The sequence below is a fragment of the Numenius arquata genome, chromosome 1, assembly GCF_964106895.1.
Source record: "Numenius arquata chromosome 1, bNumArq3.hap1.1, whole genome shotgun sequence".
Classification (NCBI taxonomy): domain Eukaryota; kingdom Metazoa; phylum Chordata; class Aves; order Charadriiformes; family Scolopacidae; genus Numenius; species Numenius arquata.
In genome coordinates this window covers 41,473,814-41,497,451 of record NC_133576.1, presented here as the reverse complement: position 1 = coordinate 41,497,451, position 23,638 = coordinate 41,473,814, and the positions used below count along the sequence as shown (strand labels likewise).

At 46.8% G+C, this 23,638-nt stretch overlaps 1 protein-coding gene across 1 annotated transcript in view; it reads right to left on the bottom strand.

Moving 5' to 3' along the window:
* The window catches only part of SIM2 (SIM bHLH transcription factor 2), a 64,342-nt gene extending 41,313 nt beyond the window's left edge, over positions 1 to 23,029 (bottom strand). Inside the window, exons 1-4 of the mRNA XM_074146813.1 lie at positions 22,210 to 23,029; positions 13,661 to 13,743; positions 10,569 to 10,658; positions 4,177 to 4,285 (exon numbers count right to left, since the gene is read on the bottom strand). Coding sequence (XP_074002914.1) covers positions 4,177 to 4,285; positions 10,569 to 10,658; positions 13,661 to 13,743; positions 22,210 to 22,384 — 457 coding nt within the window. The 5' untranslated portion in view covers positions 22,385 to 23,029. The remainder of the gene's footprint in view (positions 1 to 4,176; positions 4,286 to 10,568; positions 10,659 to 13,660; positions 13,744 to 22,209) is intronic.
* Between the last annotated feature and the right edge of the window lie 609 nt (positions 23,030 to 23,638).

Genomic DNA, 23,638 nt, shown 5'->3' with positions numbered 1-23,638 from the left:
TTATTCTAATTTGAGCTTTTGTGGTTTCAGTTCACAGACATCGGTCCTTGATATGCTTTTTCTTCTAAAACAGTCCTTCAGTTCCCAGTATTTTCTTCCCTTGGAAGTATGCACACACAGTAATCAAAAGTCACCTCCCAATCTTCTTTTTGATAAAGCAAACAGATGGTGTTCTTTTATCTCTCATTATAAGCCTTTCCAGTCCTTCAATCATTTTTGTGGCTCTCTTCTGTACTTTCTCCAATTGGCCTTTTTTTTTTTTAAGTGGAAAACAGTTGTACAAAAAAATCCAGTGTCCATTTCACTAATACTGTATAAAGAACATAATTATTCATCCTTATTATTCCTGTTCACTACTCCCTTGCTTATATGCGCAAGGATTTTCGATTACCCCTTTTTGCCACAGCATCACAACAGGCGCTCACACCCAGCTGTTTGTCATTTATGACCTTTAAATGCATCTTAGAGTTGCTGTCTTCCAGTTTCTTCCCCCAAAAGTTTTCCTTACCATAACTTGCTGTAATGCCACATTGGACAATGAGTTCACCAACATCCATTTTCCCAAGTGTAATTACATTTAATATTGCTATGAAGCCCCAGCTTCTGAAATCTTGTGATTATGCAATAATTTTCACTATCTTTGAAAAAAAAGAAAAGTATCTACCCTCTGTGTTTGAAGATGTGCCCTGTTGTACCTGAAACATTAGGAAGTTCAGGGTAGACTTAAAAAAATGAAAAAGTTATAATTTAAAAAGGCTTATGCCTTTTAAATTGATACATCATTTTTTGAGTACCAGGCTGAGATATCTGAAGAAAACAATGTGACAGTAAGCATTATATAAAGAAATCCACACTATATCTGATTTTATGCAGTGAGCAACAGTTTGCATTTCCCTGAGAAATAAAACGCATGCAAATAAGATTTCTAGAGCTCAACAGCTGCAAGGCTTCTACCATTCTCATGTTGTTTGGTCTTTCAGAAAAGCTTCTATGGAACTGATGAAGCACTGGAAATACAAGGGGAAGTTTGAAGAGAATAATGAAGGACAATAAGGAAGATTAAAAGCAAACAAAGAAACAAATAAAGGGATACCATCAAAATTTACAAAGACTGTAAAACTGCAGGTCAAAAATAATCTGTACTCTGGGTTATTCAATACCAGTAACAGAATACCACAAAGTATAGATATGTATGTTCACATTTGTGATTTTATTTCTATCGTAACAGATCTTATCCAGCTAAAAATGCTGAAATAGCAACTGAACTGAAAATGTATATATGTATCTGAGAATTAGCTGAAGAACACATCTTGAACAAGTAAAGTTATATGAGCCAAGCTGTAAATTTGTGTTATGAACATCTGTGCCTGCAGTACAATATTGATTTTACTCCTGAGTAATACTACAGATTGGAGAGACCTAGAATGCAATAAAGTTATAAAAGGAAAGTTTTTATTCGGCCCAGTGACTTGATGATTCAGATGGGTTTTAAAAGATTAAAGGAGATAAAATCAAACTGAAATGAAAAAAAAAAAAAAACCAAACTCTTTAAAAGTCTGTTTTCCTTTTTACTAGAAAATAAAGCCGCTTTCACTCAACTTCCCTCTGTCCTAAGTTATTTGTAGAACTCCATATTTTATTTAAATATTCAAAATATGTACTAAGATGCAGAGAGAAGTTGTTTCATTCCTGTTATTTATTAAATTGGCTTCAGGGCTTCACTGAAGAAAAATAGGAAACCTGCTTTGATTTGTGTGGGCCAGGTAATTTCAGGTTATACCTCAAGATTAAATGTATACACTGCAGAAAAGGGAACTACTGGCATGGAGAAGACAAATATTTATTTATATTTGGTCACTCTGCTCATTTTAAAAAGACTTAGTTATGGATTCTGGATATTTTAATACACTCACTCCATGCATTGTATGGGGAAGAGACACACAGAAGTAAGATTTGCATAAAATAATCCCTATACAAACCAGAATACAGCTTAACTCCTGTATTTATCTCTCCAACTCTAGGAATTCAAACAAGATGCTGTTGTTTTGAGTTTTTTTATCAATTTTCTCTGCTACACAAAATTTTACACAAAACAAAACATATATTAATGCATCACATTTCAAAATAAATTTTCCTTTACCTTTGCACTGTTGAGAAACCAGAGCTTAATGCTAATAACAAACAGCATCTATATAGAATGAGGCAAAGAACACCACAGATAATGAGGCATATACCAGGGGCTAATTCTGCCGTCAGCAGAATTTCAGATTGAAACAGTTGCAAGTAAACTGAAATTAACAGTTTAAATTGTGTGTAAAGTCTTTTCAAACACAGAACAGAAAATTACACCTCACAGTGAGGAGAATTTGTTAAGGAAACGGATAATTTGACCATAAGTAATCAAAATGAGAGGGACCTGATTGTTTCTGAAAACAAATGCTAACAGGCAAGTTAAGCATCCAGAGACAGCCAAATATAAGCAAGAAATAGGCAGTACCTAGTTCTGAACAAAACCCCCCAGCCTTCTGGAACTGCAGTACTAGTGTGCTGTCTCACTGCTTGTAGTAAACCAGAGTCATGATACTAAATAGAGGACAGGAAGAGCATTTGACATAGAAATTAGTTCCAATCAGTTGCCCATTACTTTAAATTTGTAAAAATCTCCAACTAACAAACTTAAAAAAAACATATATTGTGACAAAAACAGGAGGCTATTGCCATTGGCAAGACAACATGGACAACATTGGTAAGACATAATAATGTCTTACTACCAATTCTGGATACCAGCAGAACTGAATGAAAATCATGGATTTATACCAGAGGTATCCCCTCTGCTTATCAGTAAGGTAGGAAAAAGGAAGAAAACATTGTTTTTTAAAAAATGTCAGAGTTAAAAAAAAAAAATCCCTGACAAAGGAATGAGCAAACTATGAAATAGTGAAGTAACAACTAAAATCAGAAAGGTTCAAGAAAATAAGAGTTAGGTTTTCAAGACACAAAGGGGTACACAAGACAACCTGTTTGGGGAGGAAGAAGAGAGAAGGAGGCTAAGATAATTCTTCCACTCAGAGTAGTACATATGCTTTCAGGCACATTAAACTTCCCTGCATGCAGAAGGTACATGGTTCTGCGCTGATGGATCACAGCAGTCAGAACTGTGGTGAGATCACCAAGTACAGAAAATGCACAGGCACCAGAACTGAAAAAAAATCCAAGATCCTAAACAGAAATGCAGTGCAAACCCAAAGCGCCCCATGCTTTTAGGAGCTATGTCTTAAAAAGTCCAGTAAAAACTAGCGGGATGTGAGCTCCAACTAATTAAGCAATTACAAAATATATGTGGAAGTACATTGTACATGATGGAGCCAGATTACTTCTGATATTTTAGAGTTCAAAGAATTGCCCCCAAGGAAACAAAAGCTACTGAAGAAGATAGTGCAAAGATGAGCATATCTTTGTTAGTTATATCTTAGTTACAACACTGAAGTAACAACTTAATACACAGCCAGGGTGGACAGTCTGATCCAGGCGTTCACAAAATCAATAAGAGTTCTGCTGTCTTCCCTGACACTCCATCCAGCTTAGCATCATGCTGTATGGGTACACGTGGGTGAATCATCTGCAGCACCTGAACAGGATGTGCGGAGAGGCTTGGTGAATCAGTGATCCAGTATCAAGGCAAGAGGACATTATTTTCCTGGAGAGATCACTTTTTCAATGAGTTTAATGACTGAATGCAAATCATTTACCCATTTTTGCTCTTCCTACAGTGGAGGGCATTAGGTCTGGCTTTTTGTTCAAACTTCAAATTTAATGTGGGGTTTTTTTTCCTGCTAAGACCACATAGCTGCAGCTATGCACAGCTAGATCATTGCAACATTCCTGCAACCTCAGTAGTGTTGACAAAATAAAAGAGAATAAATGGCCACTGGGCAAAATCTAAAAACCTGTTTAAAACTGCATGGCATGAAAAGCACTATTCAATCTAGGATACCTTATTCCCTTTACTACAACAAACCAAAATCCTGGGTCACAGTTTCAAGTTCAAGCTCCTCCGCCATTCACATACATAACTTCATATCAGATAAATATGAACTTGTTACATTTCAGCCTAGGGTTGTTACTTTTTTTTTTTTCATTTTTCAATGGTAGTTTGACCGCAGACCACACAAGTACCTTGTAAGAGGTGAGGATGAAGAGGCTGGTGAGCAGTAAGAACAGCTGTCATCTCATCATGATCGGAAGGATGTATGTACTCATAAATGCTATTACCAGTAAGCTCCACCTGTGAAGAGACATGTAACACATGAAGCAGTGCAGCTGGTTGGTTTTGTTTTTTTTTTAATCCTAATAGTGCTCTTAAGTAACCTTAAGCATACACTGCATCTGGGTAACTATACACCATTTTTAAAACATAAGTTGGATGTATCAAAACTGTGTTCCAAATTATACCCATTCCTACCTAATTCCTTCCTCAGCAGTAACTAATATTATAGGTTTTTTTGTGGGAATTCCTGGTGATGACCCAGATACAGAAGAGCTGTGATTAGAGAGAGCTGGCAAATGAAGTGAGTAGCTAGTACAAAGCTACTAGAGCAGCTGTAGAAATGTTACATTGCCACAAAATGGGATAAAATCTCTATGAACTACATTAATGTCTCTCAAGAAGACAGATATTTAAAAAAAAATAAATTTCTACAGGTTCCCAGAAACTATCACCTGCATTCAGCTGGCAGCTGAGCCTTCAGAGCGAAACCCCTAGACATACAGATTTCCTTTGTGTCTTTTCAAAGATGATCCACCACACTCAACACACAGTAGTATGAAGAGTTCGAAACAGTAACCAATGAATTCAAAAGGCAGACTGCTGTAGGTTTTCATGGGCACTGAATTGAACCTTCACTGCTTTAAGTAAACAGGCACAGTATAGACTAGATCTATCTTAAATATCTGTATATTCCCTCTTCTCACTTGAACTTTGCTCGCACAGGAATGTGTTTCTGTCTTTCCCACTGTTGTACCCGTAATAACTGTTGCACAAAAAAATGAATGGCGTGCACCGTATGTCCTTTTTGCTAACTCTATTTGCCACGTATAAAACTCACCAACAAAAGTCTCCAGATAGATGTAGTAATTGATTTAAGGAGTGAACCAATACTTTGAGCCTGTGTTTTAAATTAGTGTCAGGCTGCCCAATTGTTCTGTGTGGCCTGATGTGCCTTGGGCCCCCAAGATCAGAGACAGCTGAGAGGTGAAGTAATTTAACCTATTCTTCTGAGCCAATCCTACTGATTTGCTAAGATGTGCGAGTTGCCTTTTCTTTGGAATAAATGAAGTTTTCTATCCCACAAAGCAATCTTTTTCCGAAAATGTTTCTCATCGTTCCATTTTCTGCATTATTCATGGAATGTCTCTTCCCAAGACTATGCAAACTGTTTTTCAAGCCATCTATTCCCCACTGCTTCCTTCCAACAACCTCTCCCTGCAAAAACAAAAACACCAACACTGATTTGATATTCTAACCAGAACAAGATTTCACTGAATAAGGAAAAAAAGGGAGAAAGAAAGAGAAAAAAGGAAAGAGAGATGGAGAGAGGAAAAAAAATAAAAAAGATAAAGAAAGGCTGAGAGAAAGAGGTGAAGAAAGAGAGAGAAAGAGAGGAATAAAAGAAAGCAAGAGAGAGAGGGCAAAAGGGGGAGTTGAAACGGAGAGGGAGAGGAGTTTATCTACATTTCTTCATTTATATAATTCTCTCTAAAAGTTCTCCTTAAAAAGCACTGGCTGTTCCTTTTCAGGATTGTAACAGCTGGGGGGACCTGTTATAGTAACACCCTGTATTCAAACTTTAGTGGCGGGGGGGGAGGAAGGAGAACATACAATCTCACTTGAGTCATGCTTCTCAATGTTTCTGTTTGTTTTTAAATACATGGAGAAAAGTATATTGCAAATGTCTATAGCTATCTCCATAAATAACATAATCACCTACAACATATAAAGCTGCTTTTTAAAAAATTCTATTAATTCTATGGTGATGGGCACTTCATTATGCTTAGTCAATCAGAGCATGAAAAAATCATCATTGCAAAAACACACAGCTGTGGTCAGTGTTCATACCAAAAGGAGTATCACTTATGACCCTGATCTTATTATTTTATCTTTGGCTAATAGTGATTTTGCTGAAGAGTATGTTTTGCCTTTGAAATTAAAAAAATTGTGTCAGAGAATACAGCTTCCAAAAAAGAATCATTCATGGGTGGCTGTGTGCAAACAATCTCTTCCTTCAATATAAAGACTTTCTTACAAAAGCAACACCAACCAACCCGACTAGGAACATCAACTGTAGTAATCCAAAAGATTTTGCTGCATCTCTGTTACCAAGTATAATCATAACCACATCAACATGCATCTATACTCTCTTACAAAGTATAACTCATGGGTATCTCCTGCCTTTCCAGAAGTCACTACCTGTTTCAAAAGGACTACTCACAAAAATACACATTTGTTCACAGGATTCACAGAACTGGACCCAAGGTCACAGTTTCAGCCAAACTGTAATTTGTATCCCAGGGCTTATATCTGAAATCCAAAACTAAAGTGCTTTGTCAAACTAATGACTAGTTTTTCTCGTTATACACATAGGAATATTTTCTGCTCTGATGTACGCATTTGCAACCCCAGCAAAATCAGCAGGAGGTGAACATACAACACTGAAACCAAAATTGACTGTAAAAATGCAAGTGGAAACATAAAGCCCTCAGCAAAGAGGTGGGGGCTATGTGAGAGTCAAATAACCAAAATATGTATACATAATTTTGAAACTGACCACAGTCTCCTGCTACGCGTAGTGCATGCATGCTATTTTAAAGCCTACAATGAAACACTGAAAACTTAAAAAAATAAATTATATGGTTCAATTCATAAACCTTCTAAAATCCCATGCCTCAGGCTTATTAAACCAGCTTCCTCGGTGCAGCTTTTTAATATCTGTAAATACCTGCTTACTACCAAATATCGCTGTTTCCTACTAAGAGGTTTTTTATGTGTAACTCAGCTGCACATTTTTTTCCTGCCAAGAAACGATTCATAATAAACACAGAGGACTAAGTAGATGGATTCTAGAGCAAATAATTACATATTTTGCCTTTCATATACTTATTTGATAAAAGTAAAATAAACGCTTGGAAAAGTTCAGATGTTTGTGGTTAAATATTTCAAGACTTATCAAAAGTCAAAGATAAGCTTGGCTCCCTCATGGACCCAGAAAATAGCTGAAATAAGCTCCAGACTTTCAAAATTAAAAAAAAAAAATAAAAAATCCTTCACCATTGTTTCCTAAGAAGATTTTCTTCTTCTTTCTGTGTCTTCGGACTCTAAGCGGAAAAAATATATGGGGAATTTGAACCTATTTGCTATCCATGGGAAAAAAAGAAGCAAAGAATTGTCTCTCTCAGCTAGCACAAGTCACTTCAACACTGGTCTGAGCCCAGCTGAAATTAGATGGAGGAGGGTGTCCTACCCATCAGCATTTATAATATTTACTGTTAGAGTTGAGAGCAAAAACGGAACAAAATCCAAAGCCACAAATGAAGTGATAGGTCCACAAATGAAGATGTAGTCTTTTCAGAAATATTGTTTCTGATTCTCTGATGCAGCTGACAGAAATGAGTGAAGTAGTGCTGAAAAACAATCCTTAACACTGTTGTTCAATTTTAAACTAGCTTAACTACACCACCAAGTAAAGAAGCTCTATTCAGAAGCTCTAATTTCTTTCTGCTGGGGTTAAATTCAAGAACAACTAGAAGATAAAGGCCACTATAGTAGGTCTCCCAGAATATTCTGAAAAAAAATTTTAAATGGACTTCTATTTAGTTTAAATATATATTTTTAAACAAATTGCACTTTAACTGGAAACTGATGTGTGGACTAGTTAATTGTCAAATTATTTAATAAAAAGGCCTTTCTGTACACACTCTAAAAGATTTTCTACAATCATCATCACTCTGGTCTCAGCTTGTATTGGCTGGAGCTCTATAAGAGCACTTGTTGAAAATACAGTGTGGGATTATGACTTGGTGAGGGAAACTTGCAGAACTTGCTTCTGCAAACCAATCTCATTCTTGTTGATGTCAGTGGCAAAACTCCCAGTGATTTCCAGAGAAGCAGGAACAAGAACTCATTTAGAGCCCTCGGAAGCTTGCAGGAATATCCTAGTGTTAATGTATTAATACCCTAGTACGTAGGAGTAGCCCAGTGTTAACGCTAGTACTACTTAAAGCAAAATTGTCCCTTTGAACATTTAACATTGAGAAATAGCAAGAATAGATTAGATGATAAAACAGTTTGAGGAAAGACGGGAAAAAAATCACTGCCTTGTTTAGCTGGGGGTTTGTATTTATAAATAAAAAAACTCTGCACTGTGAAACTGCTGGAGCACTTAGTGTTTTGAGAGTCTAAATCATGCCCTTAGATTTCACACCCCTCTGTTGTCTCTGATGTACAGCTTTCTGGGGAGTTCAAGGATACAGCCCAGTCATTTTACAAATCTCTGCTGAAGTGAAATATTTGTAATTTTGCTTATTAAATTGGCTTCAATAAGCAATATGACCAAATCCTCTATCTTTCTTCAGCACCTCTTGCACTAAGGGTTTATAGATATTTACATGTGCAATGCACATGCAATTCAGTCTGTGCAGAGGGCCATAGGGGCATGAGGGCTAAATATGACTAAAGCCTGTATGATACTTTCAGTTCCCTCTCCTTTAACGTGGCCAAGTCTATTTAGTGCCCTACCAATCCAGTTCTTCAATTTCAGCAGTTGATATCAGCGATATCAGTTGATATCAGTGACTCGATATTCCTCAAAAAGAAAGAAAAGAAAGAAACAATTTCTGGACAAAACCTGGAAGGTTAGTTAGCACTTATCAAACAGCGAGCAGCACAGGACAATGAGACCCTACTTCAGCAGGGACAGATGGGAACACTCAGAGCTTTGGAATAATTGTACTGACTAAATGAATCTATTTAAGCAGTCAGCAGCGTGGTGGATCTTTTCAAAAGTTAGGGAGAGAAAAACTTTCAATAACGCTGTTGATTCAGAGTGGAAAATACAGCCATTCTGTAGGAAAGTTTATTCTAAAACAAAGTAATATTTATAGTAATTTGAACATGCATTAAACGTTATGAAACAACTAATATTATACTGTGACAGACCCGATTGAACAAACTGGTTGAACTAAGAATGTTCCCTGGACACATTTTTAAAAGTTGGCAGAAAAAAAGTATCCACACAGAATATTGATTCTCAAAATTACTTTTTCTAAAAGAGATTACAAAAACCAGGGATTGCAGTTGCCTTTGGATTTAGAAGTGGTGTTTACAAGATAATATACTTGCTTTTTCTAGCTATTTGGACTTCTATTTTTTCTCACAGCTGCTAATTCTAATATTGCTATTATAAACGCACATCCAAAGAACTTCACAGTTTTTCAATCAAAAATATTAGTTACTACCAAAGTTATAGTACACATATAATCTCCACAACTCAGCCCCTTCTCTGTTCATTGGAATAGCCGCAGGGCATATTCCCCAGACATTTTCAGAGCATCCTGTGCTCTCTCATCTCACCTTCATCTCTTCATTTTTCTTCCCTCTGCTTGTCTTTATTTCACTTCATTTTACTCAGAGAAGTGTTTGAGCTGCAACTGGTTCTGAAGAAACAGTTCTGTTTCTTGCAAGTCTCATCCAGGCCCCAGTGAAATTAATTAGGAGTTTTTCTATTGGATTTCAGCAAGCTTTAGGTCAGGTGCTGCCAATGAATTTGTGTAATACATTTACACACAAAGGTATGGAAGCTTGCACTCCGCAATAAATTCAGGCTATTTGCCCTTGTGCCTATCCCAAGAAGGCAAAAAATCAGAAATGTCCTTCTAAGAAAAAAAAAAAGCAAAACAATAAAAAACCCCTTATACTTCTTGTGCAGAACAGTAGTAAACTGAGTTTTATGAGTTCTATCACAACCATATAAAACGCTTTACTGAAAAGACCACTGAGCTGGAAAAACTCAGGAAAAACTACCCTGAATTCCATGTGAACACTCATAAATCTGCCCCCCTTTTCTTTTTTTCCTAAAGCACATTCACCATAAAACTCATGTTCCACATCAGATTTCCTCTCTATTTCATAGCAAGTCTCAATATCTTACACAATCTAAAACATATAGACTTGAATTCTAAACTTTATTTCAGACATATACTGTTACCACACAGGCAATAGGCTTGGGTTTCAAGCTCTGTACATATCTGCAATTTGCAATATCATATTATTTATTACCCTTCTTAAAGGTAATGAGGAGTAAAATACAATGAACAAGAAAAGATATAAAGACAGTCATGATGTGGCTGTAAGTAAAGGGAACTTGAGTATTTAAGTAAGACCATTTGTCAGAGAACAAAGTCGAAACTTCAAATATCCCTGAAAACAATGACATTATATACATGGCAAGATACTAGTGTTGCGTTCCAAATCCAGTATCTGTATTTAACAGATAGACAGAATAAATCACTCATACCTGAGATAAGCCAAGATGTACAGACGCTGTTTCTGAGATGTACATTATTTTGCCATCTGATGCTACCACGAAAACAAAGCCATCCAAAGTCTGAAAAGGAGAAATATGTAGGGTAAAAGCAAGCACTCTGTTTAAACCATTTACTGTGAAAAAATTTTTGAAGTCTTTTGGAAGAAGATTGCTGTCCAACTTCAACAGCAGCAAACAGAAGCAAAATCTAAGGAACAGAAGCCTTTATCTGATGCTGTCCCTACAAACTCTATGACACACACACATTGTGAAATCCAGTTCATTCCACCTACAGATGCTAGCTTTACTGCTTCACTTTAAGTTAACATTCTCCCATTGATTCCGGTTATTTTAGTACTTAGTACAAATCCTGAGCTATGTGGTACTTAGGGGAAGGTCTAGTACTACGCAAGCCATTTTTTATGGTATAATTGGCAGACACAGCTTACCGCTATTTGCAATATATTTAATGGTACCATAAGCAATGCTTTAAATTCCTTTGACTATACTTTTAATAATGTCTTTCTGAACAGAGGGCTGGCTGCTACGTAGCTATACAAACTTAGGGAAACAGAGTAGAATAACTCAGCATTCAAAACTTTATCACATGTGAAGGGAGATATTTATGCTCATTATGCATATCCTTAGTTTGTGAATCCTGACTAATGATAATACTAAATGCAAACTTGAGGTCAAATCCTATAAATTCTTATTGATGGGATATTGACTGGAAGGTAAATATTACTTGTGTGAGTAAAAACTAAAGTTTAATGTAGTTATATATATTCATATGAGAAAAAGTAATACAATGCAAACAGTACAGGTTAGCCAGAGCTGGCCACGATTTGGACATACAGACTATCGGTTCGGGGGTACCTTGATTCTTCAGTGCCCAGTTTGAGGCATTTTTTTCAATAGTATCTGATGTTCTCAGTCAAAAAGTATCCATTATGTCTAAGCAGTTTAGGAAGCGTTGATCAACACACACATATGAACATCATTGGAAAATATGTGGAATAGAAAGAAAAAATTTTTACAGTCCACAGATAAAACAAATGCCTATTTTAATTCATCTTTTAAGCTACTGAACTAGGAGAGAAGCAATAAAATCCTGTATGCTTCGTATTCTTACAGTGCTGCCCCAATAAGAAAAATATTTCACATTATTCTCTGGCCTACTAACGATTCTACAGCATGTAATTGAAAACAGATTACTCACTGTTTTTACTTTTATTCTTTTTTGGAACATAAATTAAATTTTGTAGAAGTATTTAAATGGGAAATAAATTATTGCATCCTTAGCCATAACTTTGCTTTTAAACACTGTCATCTTGCAATTGCTCTGCCCAGTATCATAACTAAAACAGCGTCAATGCTTCCATTACTGCATTATATGGTGCAGGAGGTTTCTAAATTTCCTCTACAGAAAAGTATATTGAAACTGAAACTTCACATGTAAGGTTTCAGTCGAAGAACCCTTTTAAAAAGTTCAGAGTAAATGTGGGTATATTAAAACGTTAAGCAATCATCATTCAGAAATAACTGTAAAATGAGTATTACAGGTGATTAGCATATAATATTACTTAAGTTCACTTAACGTCAGACAAAACGTGAAATGGCTAACAGGGAGCAGAAGCAACTGTAAGAACAATTATTTTTATGATATAACTAGATAGGTGTTTTCTAGGTAGGCCGTTGATTCCGAAAACAGCTTGATAGGACAACAGCTACTTGAAGCGGAATTTTCAAGGCTAGAAACGCCTCCACATGAGATAATTTTGAGCTTTATCAATTCCCGTTTACCACATGTGTGTGGTCAGTCACGCAGGCTTCAAACCACTCTACCGGCAGCGTACTCTCGTCATTTTTTTCTTATTTTTTTTTTCTTTGTTTACTTCGGGAGACCGGGCCGTACTTTGCAGGGCTGAAGTAACGAATAAATAACTCTGCGCGTCGCACACCTTTCCCGGCTGGCCCACCCTGCCGCCGCTTCACCTCCCGCCAACTACCTGAGGGGGGGCTGCACACGGCCCTCCGGCCGCCGCCAGCGGCCGGGGCGCGAGGCGGGCGTCAACGGCCGGGGCGCGAGGCGGGCGTTGAGGGCAACGGCCGGGGCTGCTGGCCCCGAAGGTCGCCGGCTGGCGGGGAGGAAGGTGGGCGAGCCCCCCTGGCGACTGGGCTGGGGGAAGTGCCACAGACACCCCCCCCACCCCCACCCTCCCCCGAAACAGAGTTTCTCTGGAGGTTTTTATCCCCCAGCCAGAGCGAACAGTTAAAACAGCTCCAGCTCTGTGACCAGGAATTAACCTCCCACAATAAAAACGGCCGTTAAATGATTACGGTTTACTAGGTCTTTAAAATCGGGGGAGAAAAACCCTTGCTGTATTAAGTTTACATATTAAAAAAAAAATATACAGCTAAAGGTAATTTATTTATTTATTTTTCCTCCGGCTGGCACACACGCCCCGGCTACGACTTCCTAAACTCCCTTACGCGGGGGGGAATTCAGAGGAATTCCAGAGCAGACCGACGGGATTGGGAAAAACGGTATTTCCAGGTGCTAACGTCCACGGGAGACCTAACCCAGATGCTCACCCTCCCCCACCCGCCCCCCGCAGCTGGAGCCCCGCATTCCCTTACGAGTTTCCCCTCCCGAGTCACCAGCAGTGAACGGCGGTCCCCGGTGCCTGCCGCCCCTCCAGCCTAAACGTGTGTCGTCGTCCCCCCCGCCCCGGCCCCGTTGCCGCTTGCGGGACACCCCCAGCAGCTCTGATGATCGCTTTTACGGCTGGGAGACACTTGCGTGCACGGAGAGCCGATTAGTGTCATGGTAAGCTGTTACTTCTGCTAATACCAAAGGCGGGGGGGTGGGGGTGGAAATAATAATTTAAGTGGTTGGTGTCTTGTTTTTTTCTCCCCTCCCGGCCGGTGTGAGGCTGGGGAGGAAGAGGAAGGCTTCCCCAGGCTCCTCCGGCGGTGCGGGGGAGAGGAGGACGAGGAGGAGGAGAGGCAGGAGGTTGATCACACCGCAACACCGGAGTTTCGACGCGCAGCGCGTACGAGGGGAGGAAGGCGTCCACTACCTGAAGCAAATGAGATCCGAGCTCCTTGGCCACGTTATCCAAGGGACCTATCCTGCTCGGCTGTCCCCAGGCGTCGCCCAGACCTGCAAGGGAACCAAGGAGCTGGTTAGAGCGGGAAGCAGAGCTGGGCCCGCCCTGCCTCCCCGGCGGGACACGCTGCCCGCTCTCCCCGCTTCTCCCGCGGGGAGCGGGCCGGGCAGCGACATGGGGGCTCCGGAGGTGGGAAAGGCCGAGTCCCATCTACACACGCGCGTAGAAGGGAACTGCTCTTTTTCTGGAGAACCTGGCCAGGGCACCCCCCGTGGACCCGCTTTCTCCCTTCTCGGAGAGCCGCCCCCAGCCCCGGTGACCCGACAGGGCCGGCCCGGCCCCGCCGCTCCGCCGCCATAGCCCGCCAGCGGGCTGGAGTGAGCCCGTATGCCCGGCACTGCCTTGGTGACAGCGAAAGGTTATTGATGAAGCTGTGTTGTGGGGGGGTCGGGGCGAGAGGGGGGCGGGGGGGGCTGGTCTGGAATTTGTTTGGTTTTCGTTTCCTCCGTGCAAAGAAGGCGTGCTCCAGCTCCTCGGTGGAGCTGAGGCCACTACCCGTGCCAGCCGAAGAGCTGGAGGCTCCTGTGGGCACGTGATGGCAGGCTCTGCAGAGTGCCACTGCTCGCAGGAGGGCACAGGTGGAGGGGCAAGAGGTGGGGGTATCCGCTCGGTGCTGCCACCCTGGCGGTGCCGGCAGCTGGGGCGCGGCGACGCGGACTCCGCAAGCGCCCTGGCTGACTGCGGGGCCGGAGCCACCGGGGGTCCCGTCTGTAGAGTTTCGCGTGGGCGCACACGCGTGCGATGGATACACAGCCTGGCGCCCTTCAGGCCGGGCAGCCTTCAGTGTCGCTGCAAACTGATGTGCAGCCGTGAAACCGGGAGCCGCGTTTTCCTCCGGTGCCCACTCACCGACCAGGTGGTTTCAAAGAAACCCCCCGGCCGCAAGCTTGCAGGGGCAAAGGCCGCTGCCGTGGGATCCCCGCTCGGTTCCGTTACGGGAGGGAGAATAATTTGTCACGCAGACGGAAAGCCTTGCCCTAAGCTCCGGCTCTGGAGAGCGTTTCGAAACGCCTCGCCTGAAGCCCCCCCCGGATCTGCGTATCCTTTGGCCGGGTGTCCGCAGGTAGCCCTGGTTTAAAAACGATGTGAGCCTTCCTCCCCGCTCTTGGGGCGTCTCTTGGGACGGACAGGATCTCCCACTGGGAGAACGGGGGCAGGGGAGAGGGCGCGGTGCCTCCTCCCGAGTTTCGCCTTCTCCCGATGCCCCGGTGACAGCGGAGCCTGACCCCACGCCCCGCTCCCGCCGGGCAAGCACAAAGGAGCCTCCCGCTCCCAGTGCCAGGCAGGGTACCCCGAGGAGCTTGGCCGGCCCTGACGCCTTCTTTCCGCCGTCGCAACACCCAAGAAGAGGTGTCTGACTCCCCACCCCGTGTCAGTCGCTCCGGCTGCGCCAGCGGGTCTCTCCATACCGGCGCGCAGAAGCGCACGGCGTGCGGCTGCGCTTTCATGTGGATAGAGGAAGGACACGTTTGGCCACGGACTGGGAAATTTGCTTTGAAGAGCCAAACGAAAAGTCGCACTTTTCTACCGCCATTTCCCAAATCTCAGTTTGAGGAAGACTCCTAAACTTCCAGGGACCCGTCAAAACATTCTTTCTCCTGAAAAGCTGCTTCCTCTGGGGTGGAAAGTTTGAGGGTCGCAGAGACATCCTGCGGTCTCTTTCCCGAGACGGTGACAAATGCAAACGACGGAGTCAGTCCCGGTGCTGCGCGGCTTGTCCTTATTTCGATTTTCTAATTGCAAATCTCGAAACACGGGATTGTAACCCTACAAAGGGGGTTACGCATAACTGTCCTGAAACGAGCCCTGACTTTCCCAAGGACTAAGCAGATTTACTCTTTGAGCCACTCACGAAGAAGCTAAGGAACCAACCGTGTCTCTACTGCACACCGTGCGTAGCAATCTGCTCCGTCCTGTCCATCACGGCTGGCCAGGTACAGCTTCACAGCACCCCCAAAATCTCCACTATTTTTTAGGTTCTTTCCAAAGCCGGACTAAAAAAAAAAAAAAAAAGTCGCTTCTGCAGATTTGTTCTCTTTGAAATTATAAATCGGATTGTAAATGTAAACTCGCATCAAATGTAAACGCGTTCGGTGGATCAGCCTGGCATTCGTCTAAGCTTATTTTAAAGCCGATGATTTTATCATTTAATCCACCAGCAGATCGCTTTAAAGGTGGAAAAGAAACGAATAAAACCTTACGTTCAAGATAAAGGACTAACGCCCATTAACTTGTCTTCCGAGAGCTTTGCAAACGCGCAGCGTACGTCCTGTAAACATATGGATGCAATAGACTCAAGCCGGGGCTGCTCCTGCCCAGCCAGTAAATAACGCACATTTTCGCTCACTGGACTGGAGCGAGGCCAAAAGAGCTGCCGATACCAAGCGATCGTTTCCTACAGCCCTCAGACTCGCAGCGGGAGTTTGCCGGGGTGGCCCCGGCCGGGGAAGGGGTCTCCGGCGGGAAGGGCTGCCGGGTGTCCGACACACGGACGATGCAGCTGGTGCGGGGTCGGACGGCTCATTTCGAAATAAACGTTTAAAAAAAAAAAAAAAGAAAACCCAACAAAACCATTGCGGCAGGAATTACCTGCGGCGCTGGCCCAGAGAGTTATTTCCCTACGAGCGAGCGAGCAGCTGGCGCATCCTTCCCGCAAATGCTGGGGACACCTGTGGGGGTGGCCTGTCTCCCTCTGCCGTGCTGGAGGGTAGGGGATCGCCTACAGCCAGAGCCTTGGGGCGACTCCGGGCGCTGCCAGTAGCGTAAAGCCCGGAGAGTCGGAGCCGGGCTTAGCGACAGAGCCCGCCCCGGCGGGCAGGGGCTGGCACAGCGAAGGGCTGCCTCCGGGGAGGGTGACTCTCCGGCCTCAGGCGCAACCTCCTCTTCCCTGGCATCCCGCTGTCGGCAAACATAGACGACATGAGCCCCTCTCCTTGTTTGCCCTCCGTTTACTGGTGTCTGTAACGATCGCTGGTCCCGTCCCGACCGGAACCGTGCTGGGAGGACAGGACGGGCACAGCGGGGTGCCTGACAGGCAACGCTAAGGGGGAAATAACCGACCCTAAGCGCAGTGGTGCCCACCAACCTCTCCTCGGGCACCCGTCGGCAGGTTCGGCTCCGACGAGGGCGTCCCAGGGACAGAGAGGGGCTTTTGCACCGGCACCCCGCGGTACGTGCTGTTTTACCGCTGAAAGACGTGGGGGTTCTCATACGAACGCGTCCCCACTCCCTTCGGCAATCCCGGGCACGATTCCGCCCCCTCTTCCCTCCCCACCCCCCCCAAGTCTTTTGACATCTCTGGCTGTTTTTCAAAGTACCTCAACATTCACGTTATACCATTTCCCACTTTCAAGGCGGGGGGGGGGGGGGGGGTTAAACTGTAATAAGATCTAGAAATATTTGGGAACAGCTCCCACCTTTGCTCTCCAAATATATAAATTCGTACACACACACATTTGAAAGCCCGGTAGCCTTTCTGCTTAGGATTCTGCTAAAAGAATTACACTGCGATGTATTATGTTAAGTATCGGATTGCCCTGTAACTTGGAGTATTTCCTTTGTGTCTACCGTATTGTTCCCCGGCTCCTCCGGAGACCACGGTCCCCCCCCGCGTTATTCAATAGCCATCCTTCACACGGAACCGGGGTCAAACACAAGCGCCGAGATTTTCAGCGTCGCCTCTCGTGGGGGATTTTTCCCCAGCGCCGTTGTGCTTCCCTCGGCCGGGAGAGCAACGGGGAAACGACCGGAGGGGACGGCGAGCTGGCAGCCCCGGCACCCGCCGGGTACGGGGCAGAGGCGGCCCCTGCCCTCCGCCTAGCTTTGTCTCCCTCATTCAGGCGAGGCCCAGAGGTGGACAGGTAGAGGGGATGGCCTGTCAGCCCGTGAGACAGCGGGACTCTGGGCTAGGGGCAGAGCTGACAGCTCGCCCTAAGCCCCTTCTGCAGCGGCGGGGGGCAGGTATCTCGGCCCCGGCGGCACAAAGGATCGCACCGCTTGACAGACGCGTCCGCGGGGCCGGGACGGGCGTGGAGTCGATGGGGAGCCCCCAGCACCGGCGAGTAACCTCTGCTCGGCGGGGGAGGCTCCCACGCAGGGGTCGGTGGCTTTGGGAAGGAGTAGGGCTGCGTTAGCTTAACTTCGGCGGGGATGTACCGGCCCTCCCGCCTCTCCGCAGGCTTCAGCGTCACCGGCTGGAAAGGCGGCCGAGGGCTGGGCGATGGCAGAGACAGACGTAAAGATTAAGTCTTCAGTTTAAAAAGAAAAAAAAAAAAGACAAAAAAAAAAAGAAAAAAAGGCCAAGTCCCAGAGAAGAAAAACCTTAACAACAAAAACGCCCTCCAGGGCAGACAGACAAACCCAAACCCGGCTGTTCCCGGCGAGCCAGAAACACCAGATCGTGCTCACAGGCCCGAAAGCGGGCGCACGACAAACAGCGAGGTCTCGGGCAGAGCCACCGCTCCCATGGCAGTGACCCCCTCCAGTCCTCCCGTCTTCCCTCTTCGCCAGGCGGGAGAGGCCGCAGCGACCCCGCCGCCGCCCGTCCCCTCACCGAGCGGCTGCCGGGTCCCGCCGCCTGGGAACGGCCGCGCAGCTCCGGGGAAGCCCTAATGGCACTTTTGTTTTAGTAAGACCTTTAATGCCTCTATTAGCGGTTAGTACAATAGAGGCACGGTTTCGAAGAGGGATTACTCACGCCGCCGGCTCGGGACTTATTTATTTATTTATTTATTTAATATATTAATGAACCTCTTCTGAGTGCGTGTGAAAATTAGACGAAATGGCTGCAATTCGCCTTCGTTTTCTTAGAATATACATTCAGGCTTAAATAGGGACCGAAAACACTGTATGTTCCCAGTAATCTCTATTGTCTGCGTCTCGGAATAAGGAACAGGTCTACCGCTGAGCCATTTTATTCAGATTATTTTGTATAGCGCACATTCAGGTCACTTATTAATGAGCTCTTTCCCATTCGGTTTAAATATCCATAAATGTGCAGTTTTACAGTCAGTTTTGGAAACTGTGTAGGGGATGGATGAAGGAGAGAGCCACAATTTAAACAGTCTGCCGTAACCGGGGGGGGGGGCAGAGAATCGCTATTTTTAAACGCGATTTATTCTCGCGTCTCTTTCTTTCATTCTTTCATTTGCTCATTTTTTTTGGAAAAAAAAAAAAAAATACCGACAGTCAAGACAGGAGAAGAAGTCCCGTGGTGTATTTTTGTTCTACAGTAATAAGTGCCTTGGCAAAAAGTCAAAACACAAGAGAAGACAATCTTACAGAGCGGGAGCGCGGGGGAGGCTGTAGGTTGCTGTCTCCTGGACTTTAATTCATGAATCTGAAGGTCAGAGCGAAACCGCACGGCAAAATCTGTGGTATCGGAGCACGAAATTGTGCCTTGCCGGGCTTGCGCTTTGAGAGGAGAAAGGAATTGGACTATAAATCTCCTCTCACTCTCACTTCTTTGAGCCTGATCGGGCGCCTCCGCGGGGGGATCAGTGAGTTTGGTCCAAAACGTGCATCTTCGGGAAAACCCTGGCCGGGGTGAGCAGGGGGAGACCTGTCTGAACCCCCTTACAAACCCCGTCGAAGCACTGGAACCAGACACCTCGGTGAGGGTCTCAAACTTTGCCTCAACTATTTGTCAGCTCACTCTGGAAATAAAGCGGGTGGGGGAAGCCATCCACCGGAGTTTTTAAAAACACAGCCCGCTCTCTCTCTCTCTTCGCCTCCAGTCTAGACAGAGTTGGAAGCCAGTTTTATAGCTGGACAACATTTCTGATCACGCTGGCTGCAGCTACCCCGGGCCTAACCAGGCATGCTGAAGGCGCCTCAGGCCTGTCCCCCCCGAGCCACCGCGGGCTGCGAGAAGTAAACTCCCGTGAGACCTACGGGGGTGATGCCTCGGTGCCGGCCACGGCGGCCGAGGCGGCCCGGTGCGCTGGACCCGCGGCGGCAGCCGCTGCTGGGGCGACTGTGGAGAACCGTGGGCGATGCGGCTCCCACTGCCTCAGGAGCAGAGGACGGCGGGTGGCGAGGGGGCCTGTTAAATGCCCTGTTACGTGCCCACCTTTATTTTAAACCCCGGGACCTCGGACGCGGATCCCCCCTTACACAGCGGGTCCAACGTGTTCCAAGGGTTGCCTTTCCCAGGTTTTGCTGCCTCCAGAATGTAAGATGCCGTGCAGAGCAGCCCTCTCGGGCTGTTGGGTTCCCCTCCTTCCCAGTAAAGCTAACTGGAAACCACCAGCCGGGAGGAAGGAGAGGGGGGGTATGGGGGGGTGGGGAGGACAAGGACTCCCCCTCCCCTTCTTGCACAGGCAAATCCCGAGGGAAAGGGAAGTTAGGGTAATGCGGGACTGTGTGCCGCCGGGCAGTCCCCCGCCCCTGGCACCAAATGCCCCACTGCAGCCGGCGGGAGAGCGGGCACTGCCCGCAGCCGCGTCTCTCCGGCTCCCCCCTCTACCCTCCACCCTTCCAGGCACTAAACGCACGGCTCAGGGCCGTCGGAGGTTGTTCTCCCGGCCTGTCATCCCTGGATACAAAGCTTTGGTTTTAAATGTATTTCCATCCGTACTTAAGACGATGAAAGATCAGGAATTCGCTGTATGCATTTAAACGTTGCTCTTAATAAGCAGAGTGTGCGGAAGCGCACGCCCGGCCTGTTTAAGGAAGACAGACACATAAAACACACTCGAGCTGTGGGTATAAACCTGCTCTCGGGGTCGTCTTGTAGCTCTTGAGGATCAGCCAGGGCTGGAAAAGCAGGGACACATTCAAGCAGCATCTCGAAACGTGCCACTTTTCTTCCCTCCTAAATCAAAGCCATTCGGGGGCACGTTCCGCCATCCGGCGGCCCCCCGAAATTACGACGTGCTATTTCTCATCGGGAAATTTCCCGATGGGGGATAATGGCTGGAAATTGCAGCGGAGCAGCGCCTCGCTTCCCCTTGCTCTGCTCACTCGGCGTGCTTCGGGAGCGCACGCTGAAGGAGCCCTGGCTTTCCGTAGCACTGCTCGTACTTGCTCTCGAAATTACTGAATTAGATGGCCATAACGGTAAGCTTTTCTCGGTTTGGGAGTGGGGGTTTCTCCCCCCCCCCCCCCCCCCCCATTTTATATATATATATATATATTAATAAACCTCCTTAGAAACCGCGACGGAGAGCAGACTTTCCACTCCGGAATTGGCTAATTCCTTCACACACACACACACACCCGTCCGGGGAGGCACAAACAAATGACAAAGGGGGGAGCTGGGCTTTATTTAGCCACCCGCAGACACTAACCAGCGTTTAATTTCACGCCTCCCATCAGCTCGGCGGCGGCGGCACTGAAAGGACGGGCGGCCGACGGTTCCCCCACGGCTGCCGGCCGGCTGCCTCCCCTCGCCCAAAGCGGCCCCAGCCCCGCGTCCTTTCGGCGCTCGGGAGGTACCGGTGCCAGGCTGGACGAGGGGCCGTTTTTTTACCAAACCCCGGGGGAAGGAGAGAGCGGTGTAAGGCCTCGTTGCCGCGTGTCTCCGAGAAGAGCTGCAGGAGCCTCCCCTGCACTCGCCGCCCCGCACGGCCCCTGCCGGGGGGCAGCGGGGTCCCGGTCCCTCTCGGAGGGGCTGGGCTCACACTGGCCCCCTCCCCGCTTTCCCCGGCCCCAGGAGAAGGCGGAGGGCCTCGCTGCAAAGCCGCCGCGCCTTATTTCCCAGCCGGCTTCCCTACCTCTAGAAAACTCCAAGCAAAACAAAATAATAGTAACACCCACACTATGTTTTTTTCCCCCTCCAGGCCGTGCCTGGGCACCGGCAGCAGAGCCAATGCCGAGGGGCCTCCTCCGGAGACCGACGCGGCTGCCTCCCGGGGCCGCAGACGCCGGGCACGGCGGAGACGAACGGAGCCCGCTCTCATCGGGACGGTCCCGAGCAGACGGAGCTGAACCGGCAGCAAAGGAGGAGGGCTCTGCCCCTCCGCCGCCGCCGGCCGGGCTGCCCGACCCCCCCACCTCCGCCGCCAGCCCGGTGGGGATCCCCGCGCAGCCCCGCACACCCGGGCGCGGGTCCCGGGGGCGGGGGGGGTGGGGTGGGGAGGGAGCTCGATTGACTACACCCGGCAGCGGCGACTTGTTTTCGGGTTTAGGCCTCACAGGACGAGAGCCGGTAATTGCAGCCCGCCCTCCGCACGCCACCCCCGCGGCAAAGCCCTGGGTTTCGGGCAACCTCCCAGGCAAGAGGGCTCCTTTCCACTCCCGGCAGCTTTTCCTTCGCTCGCCTCTCGTTTGCCACCCCGGGGCTGGGACCCCTGCAAACACCCCCCTTTCCTCCCGGGACGTAGAGGCGATGTGGGTTCATCTTGGGGTACGTTTCTCGTCCCACCCCCCAACCTTTCTGGCCCCAGTGCTACCCAGTCCCTTCCGTGCGGCCGGGCAAGGGGTGGACGGCCCCTCCGGGGGAGCCCCGGGGTGGTTACCTTCGGGGAAGACGGCTCGCATTTTCAGGTAGCTAGTTGTGAGGCGGATGATGGACGCCTTGTCCAGCTGGGAGGTGATGGCCGAGGGCAGGGGCAGGAGTTTGGCCAGTTCGTAGAATTCTCCATTTTCTTTTTCCCGTCTAGTCTTTGCCGCGTTCTTGGATTTTTCCTTCATCGCGACTACTGCAAGGCGAAGATGACACTGGCATATTAGACCCGATTCTTCCGAATTGCAGGGAGCATGGATTTCGGCTTCAGAGTTAGTATTTTCGTTTAAGGAAGGGAGGGCATTCACCCAAATAAAATCAAATAATAATAATAAAAACAATAAAAAGGGGACAAAAAAGGGGGAAAAGGGGAGGGAAAAAACGCCAAACCAACAAAACAAAAACAACACCAAGAGAAATGGTGCGAGGAGGTGGGAGGCGATCTCTGAGCCACAACCACGACAGGCAAGCCGTTCGGGATAAGACAGTTCTGCTCTGCCCCTGCAATATCTAGCGCTTCGAAACCGAGACTGAAAGACCTACACGAACCGCGGTCCTCTGCCTGCAGCTGGAAATCAGATCTTCTCAACGGGGAGCAAAGCGCTGGGTTCCCTTCACTGAAGGATTTCTTCTACTCAATCCTCCCCCGTCCAAAAATAATAACAAAAAAATATTAAAAATAGAGCGTCCACGCAAGAAATCATTGGGCTAAGCAGGCTGAACCATTTTTGGACATTTTTTCTCTTAAAAAAAAAAAAAAGAAAAGAAAGAAAGGAAGAAAAGGAAAGACCGGGCTGCTCCTCGTTTAACGACGTGCAAAATGATCTGGTCCCGGAGCCCGAGATGCCGAGAAGACGACGAGCCGGCTAGGCAGCCCCCCGCTAAACGAAAGTCAAAGCCGGTGCGGAGGGAGCTGGTGGCTGGAGTGCTCCGAAATCACAAGCTCGCATTTCCTTCCTTCCGACACTTCCCTCTCGGCCAGCTCTCGGCAGGCGGCGGCTGGTCTTGCGGCAGAAAGACGCTTCTTTTCCCCCGTCCCCGAGGGGCTGCTTCAGCGCCGGGGCGCGGGGGGCGCCGGGCCCGGCGGGGCGGCGGCAGCGGCGGGGCCGGGCTGGCGGCGGGGCTGCGGGGCCGGGGGGCTGCTGGCCGCGGGGCTGTTCCCGCCGCTTCGGCCGCTGCGCCCAGCTCCAAATGTGGTTCTCATGCGGAGTCAAATTAAAGGATCCGTTTTCCTCGGGACCAGTGCCACTTCAGCGTTGTCTCTTTCCAAACAAGTCCGAGCGCTGGCAAAGGCGCGGGTTTGATTTTGTTGGATTTATTTATTGTTTTTTTCTTTTCCCCTCCTTTTAAAGAAAAAGAATTTGCAAGATCAGGAACTGTTTCTTTTTATTATTATTATTATTGTTATTTTTTGTCACATATTTAAAGAGCAAAGCGGTGGC